At 38.2% G+C, this 12,843-nt stretch overlaps 1 protein-coding gene across 7 annotated transcripts in view; it reads left to right on the forward strand.

Moving 5' to 3' along the window:
* Positions 1 to 9,541, forward strand: part of ATP6V1C1 (ATPase H+ transporting V1 subunit C1) — a 52,452-nt gene extending 42,911 nt beyond the window's left edge. For all 7 annotated transcript variants that reach the window (XM_075085564.1, XM_075085563.1, XM_075085565.1 and 4 more), the window contains 8 exons: positions 1,562 to 1,653; positions 2,744 to 2,842; positions 4,173 to 4,241; positions 5,565 to 5,657; positions 5,746 to 5,839; positions 6,339 to 6,436; positions 7,627 to 7,753; positions 8,936 to 9,541. In XM_075085564.1, the coding sequence (XP_074941665.1) occupies positions 1,562 to 1,653; positions 2,744 to 2,842; positions 4,173 to 4,241; positions 5,565 to 5,657; positions 5,746 to 5,839; positions 6,339 to 6,436; positions 7,627 to 7,753; positions 8,936 to 9,031 (768 nt within the window). In that variant the 3' untranslated portion in view covers positions 9,032 to 9,541. The remainder of the gene's footprint in view (positions 1 to 1,561; positions 1,654 to 2,743; positions 2,843 to 4,172; positions 4,242 to 5,564; positions 5,658 to 5,745; positions 5,840 to 6,338; positions 6,437 to 7,626; positions 7,754 to 8,935) is intronic.
* The last annotated feature ends 3,302 nt before the right edge of the window (positions 9,542 to 12,843 follow it).

The following is a 12,843-nucleotide window of genomic DNA, read 5'->3' on the forward strand; positions in this document are numbered from 1 at the left end:
CTAAGTGACCTTGCTTTTAAGGCAGCTTTATTTTGTGGAAATAAAATCATATCTGGATCCCCAAGCCAAAGTGTTGTATGCAAACAAAATGTTTTGTCAACAGTCAAAGCCCAAATAAAGGGAGAGCCCCTTGACTGTGTTCAGATGCTTGTGTCCCTGGGAATTTTTATATGCTTGTACCTACATACCATAGCGAGGAAGGAGTGAAGGAGGGAGTAGGCAGCATTATGATGCCAAACGAGTACTTCACCACACTCTTTCAGTTATCCAGCTGTTACTAAGTATACTGATATTAAAATACTTCCTTGTATAGGGTACACGCTGATAGGAGTATGATTGGATGTTTAAGCCTTAAGTGTTCTTCCACTTGCTGCCAAGTTAACTAGCTGGGAGTGAATCATTTTTGGTAGTCCTTCTAATTAATCCTGGCAGGTGGCGTTGAGAAATACGGTTTACTTGAGCAGCAATGGCAAGCCAAATGTAAGAGTCTGAGTCTAAACAGTAAAATAGTTGGAACTTTGGTATGAAAGTTTGAAAGATGATTCAAGGCTGCCAGTGATGTGAAACGTGGAATGCTGCCTCTGCTTGATTCAACAGATATGTTTATTATCTGAAATAAAGTGGATTCAAGTCTGAAATACTGTTTATCTGTCTACCCTGGAACTGGCCCTGTGCAAATTCAGACATTCCAAAATACATAAGTTTTTACTAAATGAAGAAAGTCTCTGTAAACCAGATTTTTTTAAATATAGTTTTAAGCCACTGCCAATGTAAAACAGCAGCATAAAAGATGACTTTTTATCACCACCTGCCTTCACAATTTGTTGTATTTTCCTTTGCAAACGTACAGACTGGGAAATAGCTCTGTTTGGGGTGGGGGAAGAAGATATAAAATGTGATAATATTTAGAACTGTAAATAGTAACAGCCATTTGGAATCGGGTAGATGATGCATTTAGTTGATATTCTATCTTTGACTAAGGCTGTTCATCTCAAGGAAGGGTAAAAATTGTAGTAGACAAACAGTGCAACAGAGTCTCCTTTTAAGTTGTAGATGATGCAACGCATTAATGATTTGGGTTACTTAATTCTTGATTTGCTACTCATAAAACTGCACCACCATTCCTGTCACTGAAACTCTAATGAGGAAGAAGTATAATGAGAAGTGAGGTAAGAGCTGGAGGAAATTATACCCAGTGTTCACAAGAGTACTTGTATCACAGTAGGAAGGTAAACTTCAAATGGTCTCTCCTGTCAGCTGAGATGGAGGGTGGTAGCCTCAGGGTGATGGAGTAACGATCATCTGGATACAGTAGCACATCCAGTTGATACTAGATGATGATGTGTAACTTTTATTATTGGCTGATTTTCCTTTAAAGGAACTCTAACTTAAAGTTTTCTGAGTTTTAAGTGAAGTCTGCCAGGCACTAGAGAAATAAACATTTTAACTTGTGTATTTTTCATTAAGTTCTTGTTGCCAGATCTAAGCTTTGAAATTGAAAAAATCATTTAAAAACTATTCTAGTTCTCTAGACAGTGTTCCTTTTCTTTTTATCTTTAAGGGAGTAAACCAGATTGACAATGATCTGAAAGCAAGAGCCTCAGCATACAATAATCTGAAAGGGAACCTTCAGAATTTGGAAAGGAAAAATGCGTAAGTCATGTTGGTTTTTGCTAATGTACCACAGGAAAGCTATCTGACTATGAAAACTTAGTAATGTGTGAAGAGGTACAGGCTCTAAGCTTAATGTATTTTTGAGGTGTTTATCAATCTTGAATTGCAGCTGTCATAAAAACACTTATTACCAGCTGACTTGCTGGTAATAGCTCACTTGTGATTGCAATTATGAAATACACAAAAGCATTGCAAACAGTATAAATTGCTGGAGCTTTTGAGAGAAGCTTGCTGTTAAAGTGGTGTGTAACGCTGCTTACTTAGGTGTCTGTCTAAACAAGGAAGTCATTCCTTTCACTCCAGTTTATGCTTTAAGCGTATCAATATTACTGGGTTTCTTCCCTCAGAATTAACCAGCAGAGACACTGTTGCATACATACAGGTAATAAATTAAACAAGGACTGTGTGCTGTCTTGTCATGTACATGTGATGATTATCTGAAATACAGTTGAGGTACAGTAGTTCTTCTGTGCGAATAAGGTTGATTATTTTGACCCAACCCTACCATTACAGTTAACGGTACAAGTCTGCTGACTAATTCAGAACCATGGGTCATACTAATGATAGCTATGTTATGAGCAAGCCTTAAGTTCTGTCTTAAGCCATGGGAAATTGTCAGCTAAGCCCCATTAAATCTGTGTATGTTCTTAGTCTTTTGTGAATGTGAGGCAATATGCTGCTTTACATTTTTATTGAGGCTCTATATGTAGGTCTGTACTAAGCTAGCTGTAACTCTGAGGCTCCATATACTAGACTTCACAATTAATGGTTTTAATGGTAATTGTGTTTCAAATTCACTTTTTAAAAGGGATCTTGGTTTCTTAAGTGTGTGAGGTATTCGGAATATGGAAATGACACTCAGCAGTGGAGCTACTGATAAAAACTTTCAGTGACTTCAGGCAGTAAGATGTAAAATGCCTATAAGGACATTTTGTTTGCTCTGCTAATAGTGAATGCTTAAGTAAAATATTTTTGAAAATATTATCCTGTCAAGCAGTGGAAACTGTTGTCCAGATGCATTCAATTCTTAAGCATGTGTTTACTCTGGCTGCGTTTTGTTTCTCTGCAGGGGAAGCTTGCTAACCAGAAGTCTTGCTGATATTGTAAAGAAAGAGGACTTTGTACTCGATTCAGAATATTTGGTCACGTTATTAGTGATTGTACCAAAGTAAGTTTATTGTTTGTCCTAAGAGGAGAATAAAATAAGCAATTTAAATCAAATAATAGGTCCTTTCTTACAGTATTACAGGGTTGTGGGATATCTGAATTTGGTGTTTTCCTATATGAACTAACACAAACTTTTGGATGCTTGGTAGAGGCAAATGAGGCTGTGTATCTGTATTCCACTGTTGATGAGAACTCATAATAAAGAATGCTGAGTGCTCACGGATTTCTTTAAGAAACTGGAGGTTAGACTTATGTCTCTTATCTAATATTAGCCATGTCTAGTCATGTTGCAGAAGGCATCCTTATGAAAATAATAAGTACTGAGTAAAAACATGACTTGTTTTACATTAGTAGGCTTAACGATTGAATTATCCTGGTTAGGACTATTCTGGCTTTCACCCCTTAGTGAGTGAAGTGAACACTTCTTTGCTCTGCACTTTTTCGGATTGCCAGAACTCTGTTTTTTCCCTTATCTAAGTCTCTACCAATGGAACACTGCTTATGTCATGTCAAAGGTTTGCTGGGAACACGTTGTTCCTGTCTGAAATGTTTAAACAACAAAAAACACACTTTTTCCCCTGGCCAAGGAAAGTGGCGATACAGATGTCCTGAAGACTCCTGTAAAATGAGAAAATGTGACTACACTGTCTTTCTGGAGCTGGGAACAAAGAGAGCTTCTAACCTGTAAAGATATCCAGTAGGCAGATTATCCCATGAAGCAGTAGTCTCTGTCACAGGTAAAACTCTGGTGAAGGCAAAACAGTTTTGCAGTAGCTTGAGCAGAAGAGAAGTGGTTATTATATCTCGACTCTTCTTTTACCTTTGACTTGGTTTTGGTGTTGAAAGGGTGGAACCTCTTTACCACCAGCTACAGAAAGGCAGGGCTTCCAAAATTCTCAGTGGTCCTTCAGGCAAGTGCGGGACTCTGGGGAACTCATTTGTAACTGTGGAAAAAGTATTCCTGCTGGTAACTCAGAGTTACATAAGGAGTTTCTGATAAACCTTGACAGTTAAGTCCATTTGGTCCCCTGAGATCTGTACTTAACGATGGCTAATTTAATTTCATAGTTCTTTGATTTAAAAAAATTTACACTCAAGCATATGAAGACTGAAGATAAAATGTTACTTTTGCTATCGTTATAGTTTATTTAGCAATAGCCTGAAAATCAGCAGGGAGGACTGTCCATCATGTCTTGCGTGTTTCTGACAACCTACACCTGGGTTGGAAGATGTGATGATTAAGTTTTTAACATTTTTTTGTAAAAACTTGACTTATTAATCTAAGATTCCTACAGTACTGAAAGTCTAACCGTAACCTGTGTATTCTCTAGGGTAAATTATAATGACTGGGTTAAGCAATATGAAACACTAGCAGAGATGGTTGTACCACGTTCCAGCAAGTAAGTTGTTAAATGCTGAATCTCATATTTGCATATTTTATAAGCTATATTTCATATGCCATATTTTATAAGTGTTCTTTATCTGTAGTGACTTTGAATTTTAAAGATTGTTCAAAAACTTGTTAAAACGCCTAGCTTTATAGCTTGATCATATTTAGTTGAGGAAAAATTCAAAGGATCTCTAGCTCTCGGGTTAACAAAATTATCAAACTAACTTACGTGGGAAGAGTAAAAGAATTGAAAAGTTAATCTAGTTCAGGTCAGGCACGTTTAGCTTCAGGCTAGTGCGTGGTGGGGTTTAGCAGCAAATACTAGCTGCTAGCCTGGAAGCTTTATGCCTGTATTCAGAGGACTTGAAACAAGTAACATACACTCTTTGAAAGCTGCTAACGAATGAAGAACTGGAATTGTAGATGGTTTTCTTGGGTGCAAAGAAAAGTCACTTGTCTCTCTTGGGCTAACAGAGGTCGTTGGTACCAAGCTGGTGCTTGGTGTCTGTGATGGACAAGACTGAGGCCAGGATTTGATAATGCTGAAGCAGGTTAACAGTAATCTTGTAACCACATTGAAAATAAAGTTAAGATGCAGCACAAAGCGTTGCTGTGTTGTTAATTTGAACTGACAGAGTAAGGTTTTGATCAGGCAGATCTGATATTACCAGCTCTATGCTGTTTAAGAAGTCTGAATTTACTCTGGCTAACCTCACATTTGAGTTGGTTCAGCTTAAGCTTAGTAGTAGATCTGCTTATGATTTTTATTTAATTACTGGGAAACAATGATCTAGGGATAGCTTAAGGAGAGGTGATTTGTTAAATTGTTGGATAATGCTTGTATTGAAGATGCTGTGACACTGAGGAACAGTATAAATCTCTTCAAGCTTTTTTCCTACACTTTTTCTTACCAACCTGTGTCTTTTTAGTCTGTGTCCTTTTCTATTTTTAAAGAAAAAATAAATGTATTTAAACATGCATTTCTAAGAATTCTGTAGTCCAAACTTCGCAGTATTAAACCAGCTTTAGTTCCTTTTTCTGTAAAATAATTTTAACTTGAAAAAATATCCAGATGTTTATGAAGTGCTTCTGAGTGGTGAAGTCTCTGAATGTGAAATGGAAACTGCCATCCTTTACGAAGGGGGTAATAAGAGTAGTTGCTAAAATTCCAGTTAATTTCTGTATAAGGTGTTTAATTTGGGAACTAATCCCATGTGATTATTTACATATATATTTTTGCCTAGTAGCAATGAAGTACAACTTAAGCCACATATGTCAGATCTGTGGTGACTTGAACCTTATGTTAATTCTGACACTTTTTTTTTCTGTGTAGTGTACTCTTTGAGGATCAAGATAGTTACCTTTGTAATGTCACCTTGTTCAGGAAGGCAGTGGATGACTTCAAGCATAAAGCCAGAGAATATAAGTAAGGCTTATTTTGTGTATGTTCTGTGTCTCATGCTTTGAAGGATCTCTAGATAGCCATTTTTTATTTTATTCACTTCCAAATGCAGATTTTTGGTCCGTGACTTCCAGTATAATGAAGAAGAGATGAAAGCGGATAAAGAAGAAATGAATAGACTGTCAACCGACAAGAAGAAACAGTTTGTAAGTCTGTATAAACTAGTCATAGAAACATGAGACATCTGAGACTTGGTATTGCTACATAACAATTTCATGAACTTGTGATTCTGAGAAGGCATTGCAAGGATGACATGACGTGGTCAGCCTGCCACCCCATTAATCTCAGGGATAATTCAGTTTCATGTAGCACAGATGCGCCTTACTGTGTTGAACCAAGTGCAGCTGATAATATATGAAGTTTGAAAATGGACAAGCACTTGAATGAAATAATCAGATATTACTAAAATGGTCCTTAATATAGTTAGCCCATGGCAGCTGAGATGGTGTACTGAGGAGACAATGGAAGTCTCATTAAATTTCTCTTTTCTTAGTATTGAAACACTCTTGAGCCCTTATGTCCATAGTGAACTCTGCCTTTTAAGTTGTCTTTATTTTCAGGGTACAGATATTGAGTATCTGCTCAAACATGCTTAGTGGGCTGAAGTTTGAATAAGATAATTTTTTTCCCTCTTCCCTTTCACAGGGGCCTCTCGTTCGGTGGCTGAAAGTTAATTTCAGTGAAGCTTTCATTGCATGGATTCACGTGAAAGCACTGCGAGTTTTTGTTGAATCTGTTTTAAGGTAACAGCGCAGACCTGAATAGTGCTTTCCTTCCTAGACTTATTAAGGATTTACATCTAGCTTGGGTTTACCAGACTGTGGTGTGTGAATGCCACTCTTCTGGCAAGGAGGGAAGTAGTACAGCAGTAAGAATAGCTGATGGCAATAGCTCCTGTTGACAGTTGTGGAATATTTGAAGTAGATAACTGTGTATCTTGCCCCTTGGATAGTCTTTCCATCAGTGCTTTAGGAATTACAGGTGCTCTGTAAGTTGCAGCAAGACATTTCTGCTGATTCTTAGCTTGCTTTATGAGCTGTTTGTAAAAAGATCTTACTGTATCTTCTATTTAAGTGAGAAATGTGAATAAAATTCAGAATAAGAAGTATTCAGGCTTTGAGTAACATAGCTTGACATCTTGAACTGTTTTTCTTTAAAACATGCCTTTCTAAGAATTTTGTAGTCTAAACTTTTCAGTATTAAACTGTTCAATTTTCTAACTATAAAATTTCTCTGCTTTTTTCTTCATACCTCTCCAGAAGTATAGTTACTAGGTTGACTTAAGAACATCTGTAGTTGTTCTGCAGAAGGAGGAACCTGAATTTTTTTTTTTAGAGTTGAAAGGACTTCTGCCTTAGTCAGAAAGCAGAAAGGTTTCTTTTAGCCGTTTTGATAAGTTATCGTAAAGGAGACAAGCAGAGGAGGAAAAGAAAAAAAAATCATATTAACTTGCATTCTAGTCTGTTTCATAGCTGCTGTGGGCTTATTTTGAAGATGAACTTGAGTAAGGAAGAAAGCTGAACTTGGTTTGAATATTGGCAAATGTTTCCACCCACCTAGAAAGGAGGACTGAGTAGAGACTAGATTCTCCACCTAGTGGCATAAGCAGTCTTGCAAGTAAACTAACTGAAATGTTCAAAACTCAGTCCAAGACTTCAGGTAACTTTTGAGAATTGTGTGAAGTACACAAGGATTTTAAATTATTTTAAAAGCATTTAGACTTCTGCTTTGTTACTTTGAACTTGAAGAAGGAAGTTTTACTTTATTGATGCCTTATGAATTGTAGAAACAGAATGGTCTTGCAAAAATGAAAACGAGCAGAGCTTCCTCTTCAGCAATAGGATTCTTTCTCAAGATAAATTTAAATTCTGCTTTGAAAGATAAAAGAAGGCTTATTTCAGTATTTTCATAGTTTTCTGCTTGACTTCCTCAGGTATGGTTTGCCCGTTAACTTCCAGGCAATGCTGCTTCAGCCTAATAAGAAAACAATGAAGAAGCTGAGGGAGGTTTTGTATGACTTATACAAACACCTTGACAGCAGTGCAGCAGCTATCATTGATGTAAGTATATCTGTAACTATTACTCCCCTTCAATATTAGCTTTAGTCTGTTCAAACAAAAAAGTCTATTGGCTTTCTTAAAAAGCTACACCTTTCCATATTCTCCATCATTCTCTCACAGTACAGAAAATTGTCTCCTATAAAAATGCCACTCCTATTCTACACTTTTACAAAGCAGATGGCATTTAAAGTTGTGACTGATATATTTGATGAGCTGTCTAGTATAAGTCTCATGTAATTTCTTACTGCATTCTTCCCTACTGTCGATGGAAAGATACCTTACAGACTGCATACATAGTCATATCCTCAAAGAACTCAAAGCCAACTTTGACCTGAAACTAGGCTTAAGGAACTTGAACATATTTCATGTGTTCCTTCTGGGCTCAAAAAAGATATTAAGTGTCCTCAGTCTACAGTAATGATGGCCTTAATACTGAAACAACTGGGGTTTTATGGTTGTATTGCTGTCTTTGTTTTTAAGTTAACATAGTTGTCATCCTCTGCTGAAGGAGGCTGAATTGATGTCAAGATTCCTTTCCATCTGTAGAGGTCTTCATTTTCTTGTTTAAAATGGGCTTGCTGGGAGGCTTATTCTACTGATTCATTTTGTATTGAACAGCACTGCTTTTCATAGTTGAAGGCTAACTAAAGATAGACCACACAATGAGTTTAGCTGAATTTAAAAAGATTAACAATAGTCTTTCTTAACATTATATTTAATGTTATGTTTTTCCACAGTATTTCCAGGCCTTTTTGGGGAAAGAGGATGTGAGGGAACTAAGGTGAAAATTAAAGATGCTGAACTTCATGTAACTTTCTGGATTGTTCAGCACCCTATAACATTCTTTTCAGAAACTAACTGTGTTTAGAAGTAGTAAAACATAGTTGCAGTACTTTTCCTTCCATTTAGTGGCAGTATGTTTACTACAGCAACAGATGTGAATTACTGGTACAAAACTACTTAGACTTTGAAAAAGCACTTGCATTTAATTTTGAAAAATACTGTTATTCATTTGTCAAAGTCCTAACTTTACCTGTTGTTTAAACAGTCACTTGAAGGTGAAAATTTAAGCTTGAAGTCTTGCCTGGCCTATTTGCTTCTAAAACATGTGAATGTTTCATCTACTTCTGAATAGGAGTCTGAACTGTAAGAGTGTAACTGGTTTCAAAACTTTATTTGCAGGCAACTATGGATATTCCAGGCTTAAACCTCGGTCAGCAGGAGTATTACCCATATGTGTACTACAAGATCGATTGTAATTTGCTGGAATTCAAGTAAAAGTTCCCTAACATAACAGTCTTCTCAGTGTTGGTGTAAACAAACAGAAGTGAGGTTGAAGTACAGTAATACTTTTAACACTCTGCTAATCATATGCTTGCTTCTTACGTTAGGTGAATTTAACACACAGTGGTCCATCTCCAGACATTTTCTTTTAAAGAACGGTGTAGGTAATCTGCTTTTAATCAATTATGTCTGTAAATGTATATTGAGAGAATTGAAGTATTTATAAACAGAGTGATTTATTTAAGGAAAAGCTCATTCCTCTTTCATATGGTGGTCTGTGTTAATTCCATTTACCATTGTTTATCAAAAAAACTTGTTTACAGAAGAATAGTGTAAATGTTCATGGCCATTTTGTTAATTTGATTTAGTAGATACAATTGTGTTAACGTTGTTGAACTGTGATGTAAAGTATGTAAAATTGATATGAAATTATGCTTTCTGAATGGTTTAAAATTACAATCGAAGCACTGTAAACACAGGAAAAAATAAACATACCTGTGCAAATGTGTCACTTTCTTGTACCACGTGTAACTGGAGATACCTGTGTCTAAACTGAAGCAATGTATTAAGTCTTAAAACCAGTGCTGCATCCTGCATGCGGTGGTACAGAAATGCCATTGACTTCAGCACAAATACTTTCAAGAGATGCAAGTACTTCTCTCGCTTTGTGCAGAAATGCTCAATTGTGGTGTTTGGCCGCCAAACCTACGTATGAATGTTTTTCATGTTGATATCTTCATGACTCTAAAGAAAATATGTGAGATGGTTATTGGGAAGATGGGAGTAACGTGGCATGCTAACAAGCTAGGCTGATCTGGGATTTTTTTGACAATTCTTTGTTCTCTTCAGTCAGTTGGAACTTGGGACTACTTTGTGGCCTTGAATACTGTACTACTAGATGCTTGCTTTTGGGTTTTTTTGGCAGCATCCTTTCCACCATACAGGGAATATGACAGCTTCCTTTTAAAGTGTATAGAGAGGGGCTGTTTATTTCAGAGGCCATTATCACAGCTATCACGAGTATTCTGCATATTCTAGTCACTAAATATGCAGTAAAAACTGCAGTACCTTTACAAACTGACTTGAAATAAGACTGAGACTGGATGAGCGCTGATTTGTCAAAATTAGTATTTGAAGTACTGTAACCACTGGATTTTTTTTTTCCTTCTAATTTGGTCCCTAACTGAAAATACCAGTAGTCTAAATCTGAGCAGCCTAGAGCTTTCAGCTATAGAGTCTCTAATTGTGAACTGGGAGAATTTCTGAGGAATTTGCTGTCTTTGATAAGCCAACATTTGAGATCTCTCATTATTAAAAGAGAAGGCTAGCTTTTGAGTGCAAGAGTTGCATCTAGCTACTGATAATGAAACGGGGTTTGGAGTCTATAAAATTTACTGTATAAAATTATATTTGCCGTCCTTATTTTTATATGTTAAAGGGGAAAGGGTGAGAGCAAGTGCTCACACTCCCATGCTCGCTCTCACTTCCTTACAGAAGATGACAGCTGCTTATTGTGGTGACTAGGTTGTTAAAGCGTGTGAGCAAGCGGAAGGGGTTTTTCCCTTTATCACCCAGCTCTGCCCCTTCCACTGGCTTTTCTTATTACTATGTACCATGATAGTCATCTTGGTTCTGAGCCCACTGTGACTGAGAGAAACTGCTTTGGGGTAACGAGGGGTTTTTTTGGTCCAGTGGAAGCATTTAATCCTGCCTCCCTGATCAGAGAAGGAATCGGGCTAAACTGTTGTCTCTTTTCTTCATCTTAGTTCTCTTTGATTTTGTTTTCAAAGCCTTCCCACAAACAAGTGCAGTGTAAAGGCTTAGGATTCCAGTAAGTACTGTACAAACTGCTTTGCTGTGTACTGTGCCCTGTTCAAGGTACCTAGTGCCTGCTAAGTCAGCACTAGATCTGCTCAAATGGATGGAAGCAAGAGGCAGGCAGACAATAGAATGACCCCACCGCCCAAGGTGAGGGAAGCAGTCAATATGCTGAAAGACAGGTTTGCTGTTCAGAGGGACGTGGATATGCTGGAGAAATGGGCTGACAGGCACTGCATGAACTTCAGCAAAGAGGCTTTGTGAAGTCCAGCACATCAGGAGGAATAATCCTTATGCACGGGTGCATTGTGGCAAAGGCCAGCCATCTCCTGGGGTGTTGTTAGTAAGAGGGTAGCCATCCTTCCCCGGTATTTGGTGCCTGTGAGGTCATGTTTGGGCTCTGTAGTACAAGAAATGGGGTACCACAGTGGAGCAGGTCCAGTGGAGGCTGCCCAAGCTAGTCAGGTGGCTGGAGCATGTGACACCATGACATACTGGGAGAATTGTGTCTCTTCATACTGGGGGAGAGGTGGAGAGAAAGCCAAGGACAGATGTTACTGATACTTAAAACTGCCTGAGCAGAGGATACAGAGAAGATGGAGCCTTCTGATGTGCCTGAGCACTTTTCAGAGGTACACGGTAATAAGATAAGAGGCAGAGGGGACAGGTTTGAATATGGGTAATTCTCATTAGAGGCTGTGGTGTGTTGACCTTGGCTGGCTGCCCAGCTGTGCTCTCACTGTCCCTATTCAATGGGATGGGGGAGGAAACAAGGTGAAAAAGCTCATGGGTTGAGATAAATACAGGGAGATTGCTTACCAGTTACTGTCACAGGCAAGACAGACTTGACTTGAGGAAGATTTAGTTTATTGCCAATTAAAATAGATCTGGCTGGTGAAGCAGACAAAAGAAAAATCCCCCTTTTTTCTGAGGCTCAACTTCATTCCTTTATTCCCAACCTCCTTGGGAACCAGCAGCACAGAGGGATGGGTAATGGTGGGGGGGTTACGTTCAGTTCATAACAGTCCCTCTCTGCTCCACCTTCCTCCTCACACTTTTCCCCTGCTCCAGCATGGCTCCTTCCACAGGCTGTAGTCCTTCAGGATAAACTGGCATAGGTCCTCTGTGGGCCACACTGCTTTTAGGGCCTGTCCACCTGGTCTGGTTTGAGTGTTCCAGAGGCTACGTTGTGGGTATCTGCTCCAGCATGGACCTTTCCCTGGGCTGCAGGACAATACCTGCTCCACTGTAGTCCACTCTGTGGGCTGCAGGGAAATACTGCAGTGCCTTTCCTTTCAGTGATGCATCTAGACTGGAGTGATCTGTGGCTGAACAGACTCAGAATTGCTGTTTGAAAGGAAGAGAAGATTATAGAGTGCTAAATATAAATATAGAGTGACCAGCTGTGGAACAGCTGCTCTCTGATACCACTTGGTTTTCCTAGTGGTGAAGAGAGACAGTTTGGATACAGGGGGTGGGAGTTAGTCTGTGTTACATTTGATTTATAGAGAAAGGTTAGAACCAAAACCTTCTCTTCTTACAGTTTATTATATTTCTGTGGCTCTTAAAAGATTTCTGGCAAATGGAACGGGGTTTGAACTGTATAGAAATGGAAAATCTTCATTCTGTTTCTGAGAAGCATGCCAGGTGATTAAGATAGAAAGTAATCTGTGGAACAAATGAAGAATGTAGTCTACTCTGGAATGTGAGCAGTATGGGAATTTTATTTTTATTATAATAAGTAACAACAGATGATTTATGTCCTAATAGGAAAAGCAGGCATAACTGGATTGCCACAATTTTCATGTCTAGTCAAAAATCTGAGAAGGGGAGACAGCTGCTGCACAGCAGAAGTATCTAAAATAGCAATCTATTAATATTTTAGTAAATTTAACATGGTATACATCAGCATTTGAAGATCTATTTGAAAACTGACAAAACTTCGTAATGAAATTGTGTCAGAAAGCAATACCTGCAGTGAGTTCCAG

This window comes from Phalacrocorax aristotelis, chromosome 2 (genome assembly GCF_949628215.1).
Source record: "Phalacrocorax aristotelis chromosome 2, bGulAri2.1, whole genome shotgun sequence".
NCBI classification, from domain to species: domain Eukaryota; kingdom Metazoa; phylum Chordata; class Aves; order Suliformes; family Phalacrocoracidae; genus Phalacrocorax; species Phalacrocorax aristotelis.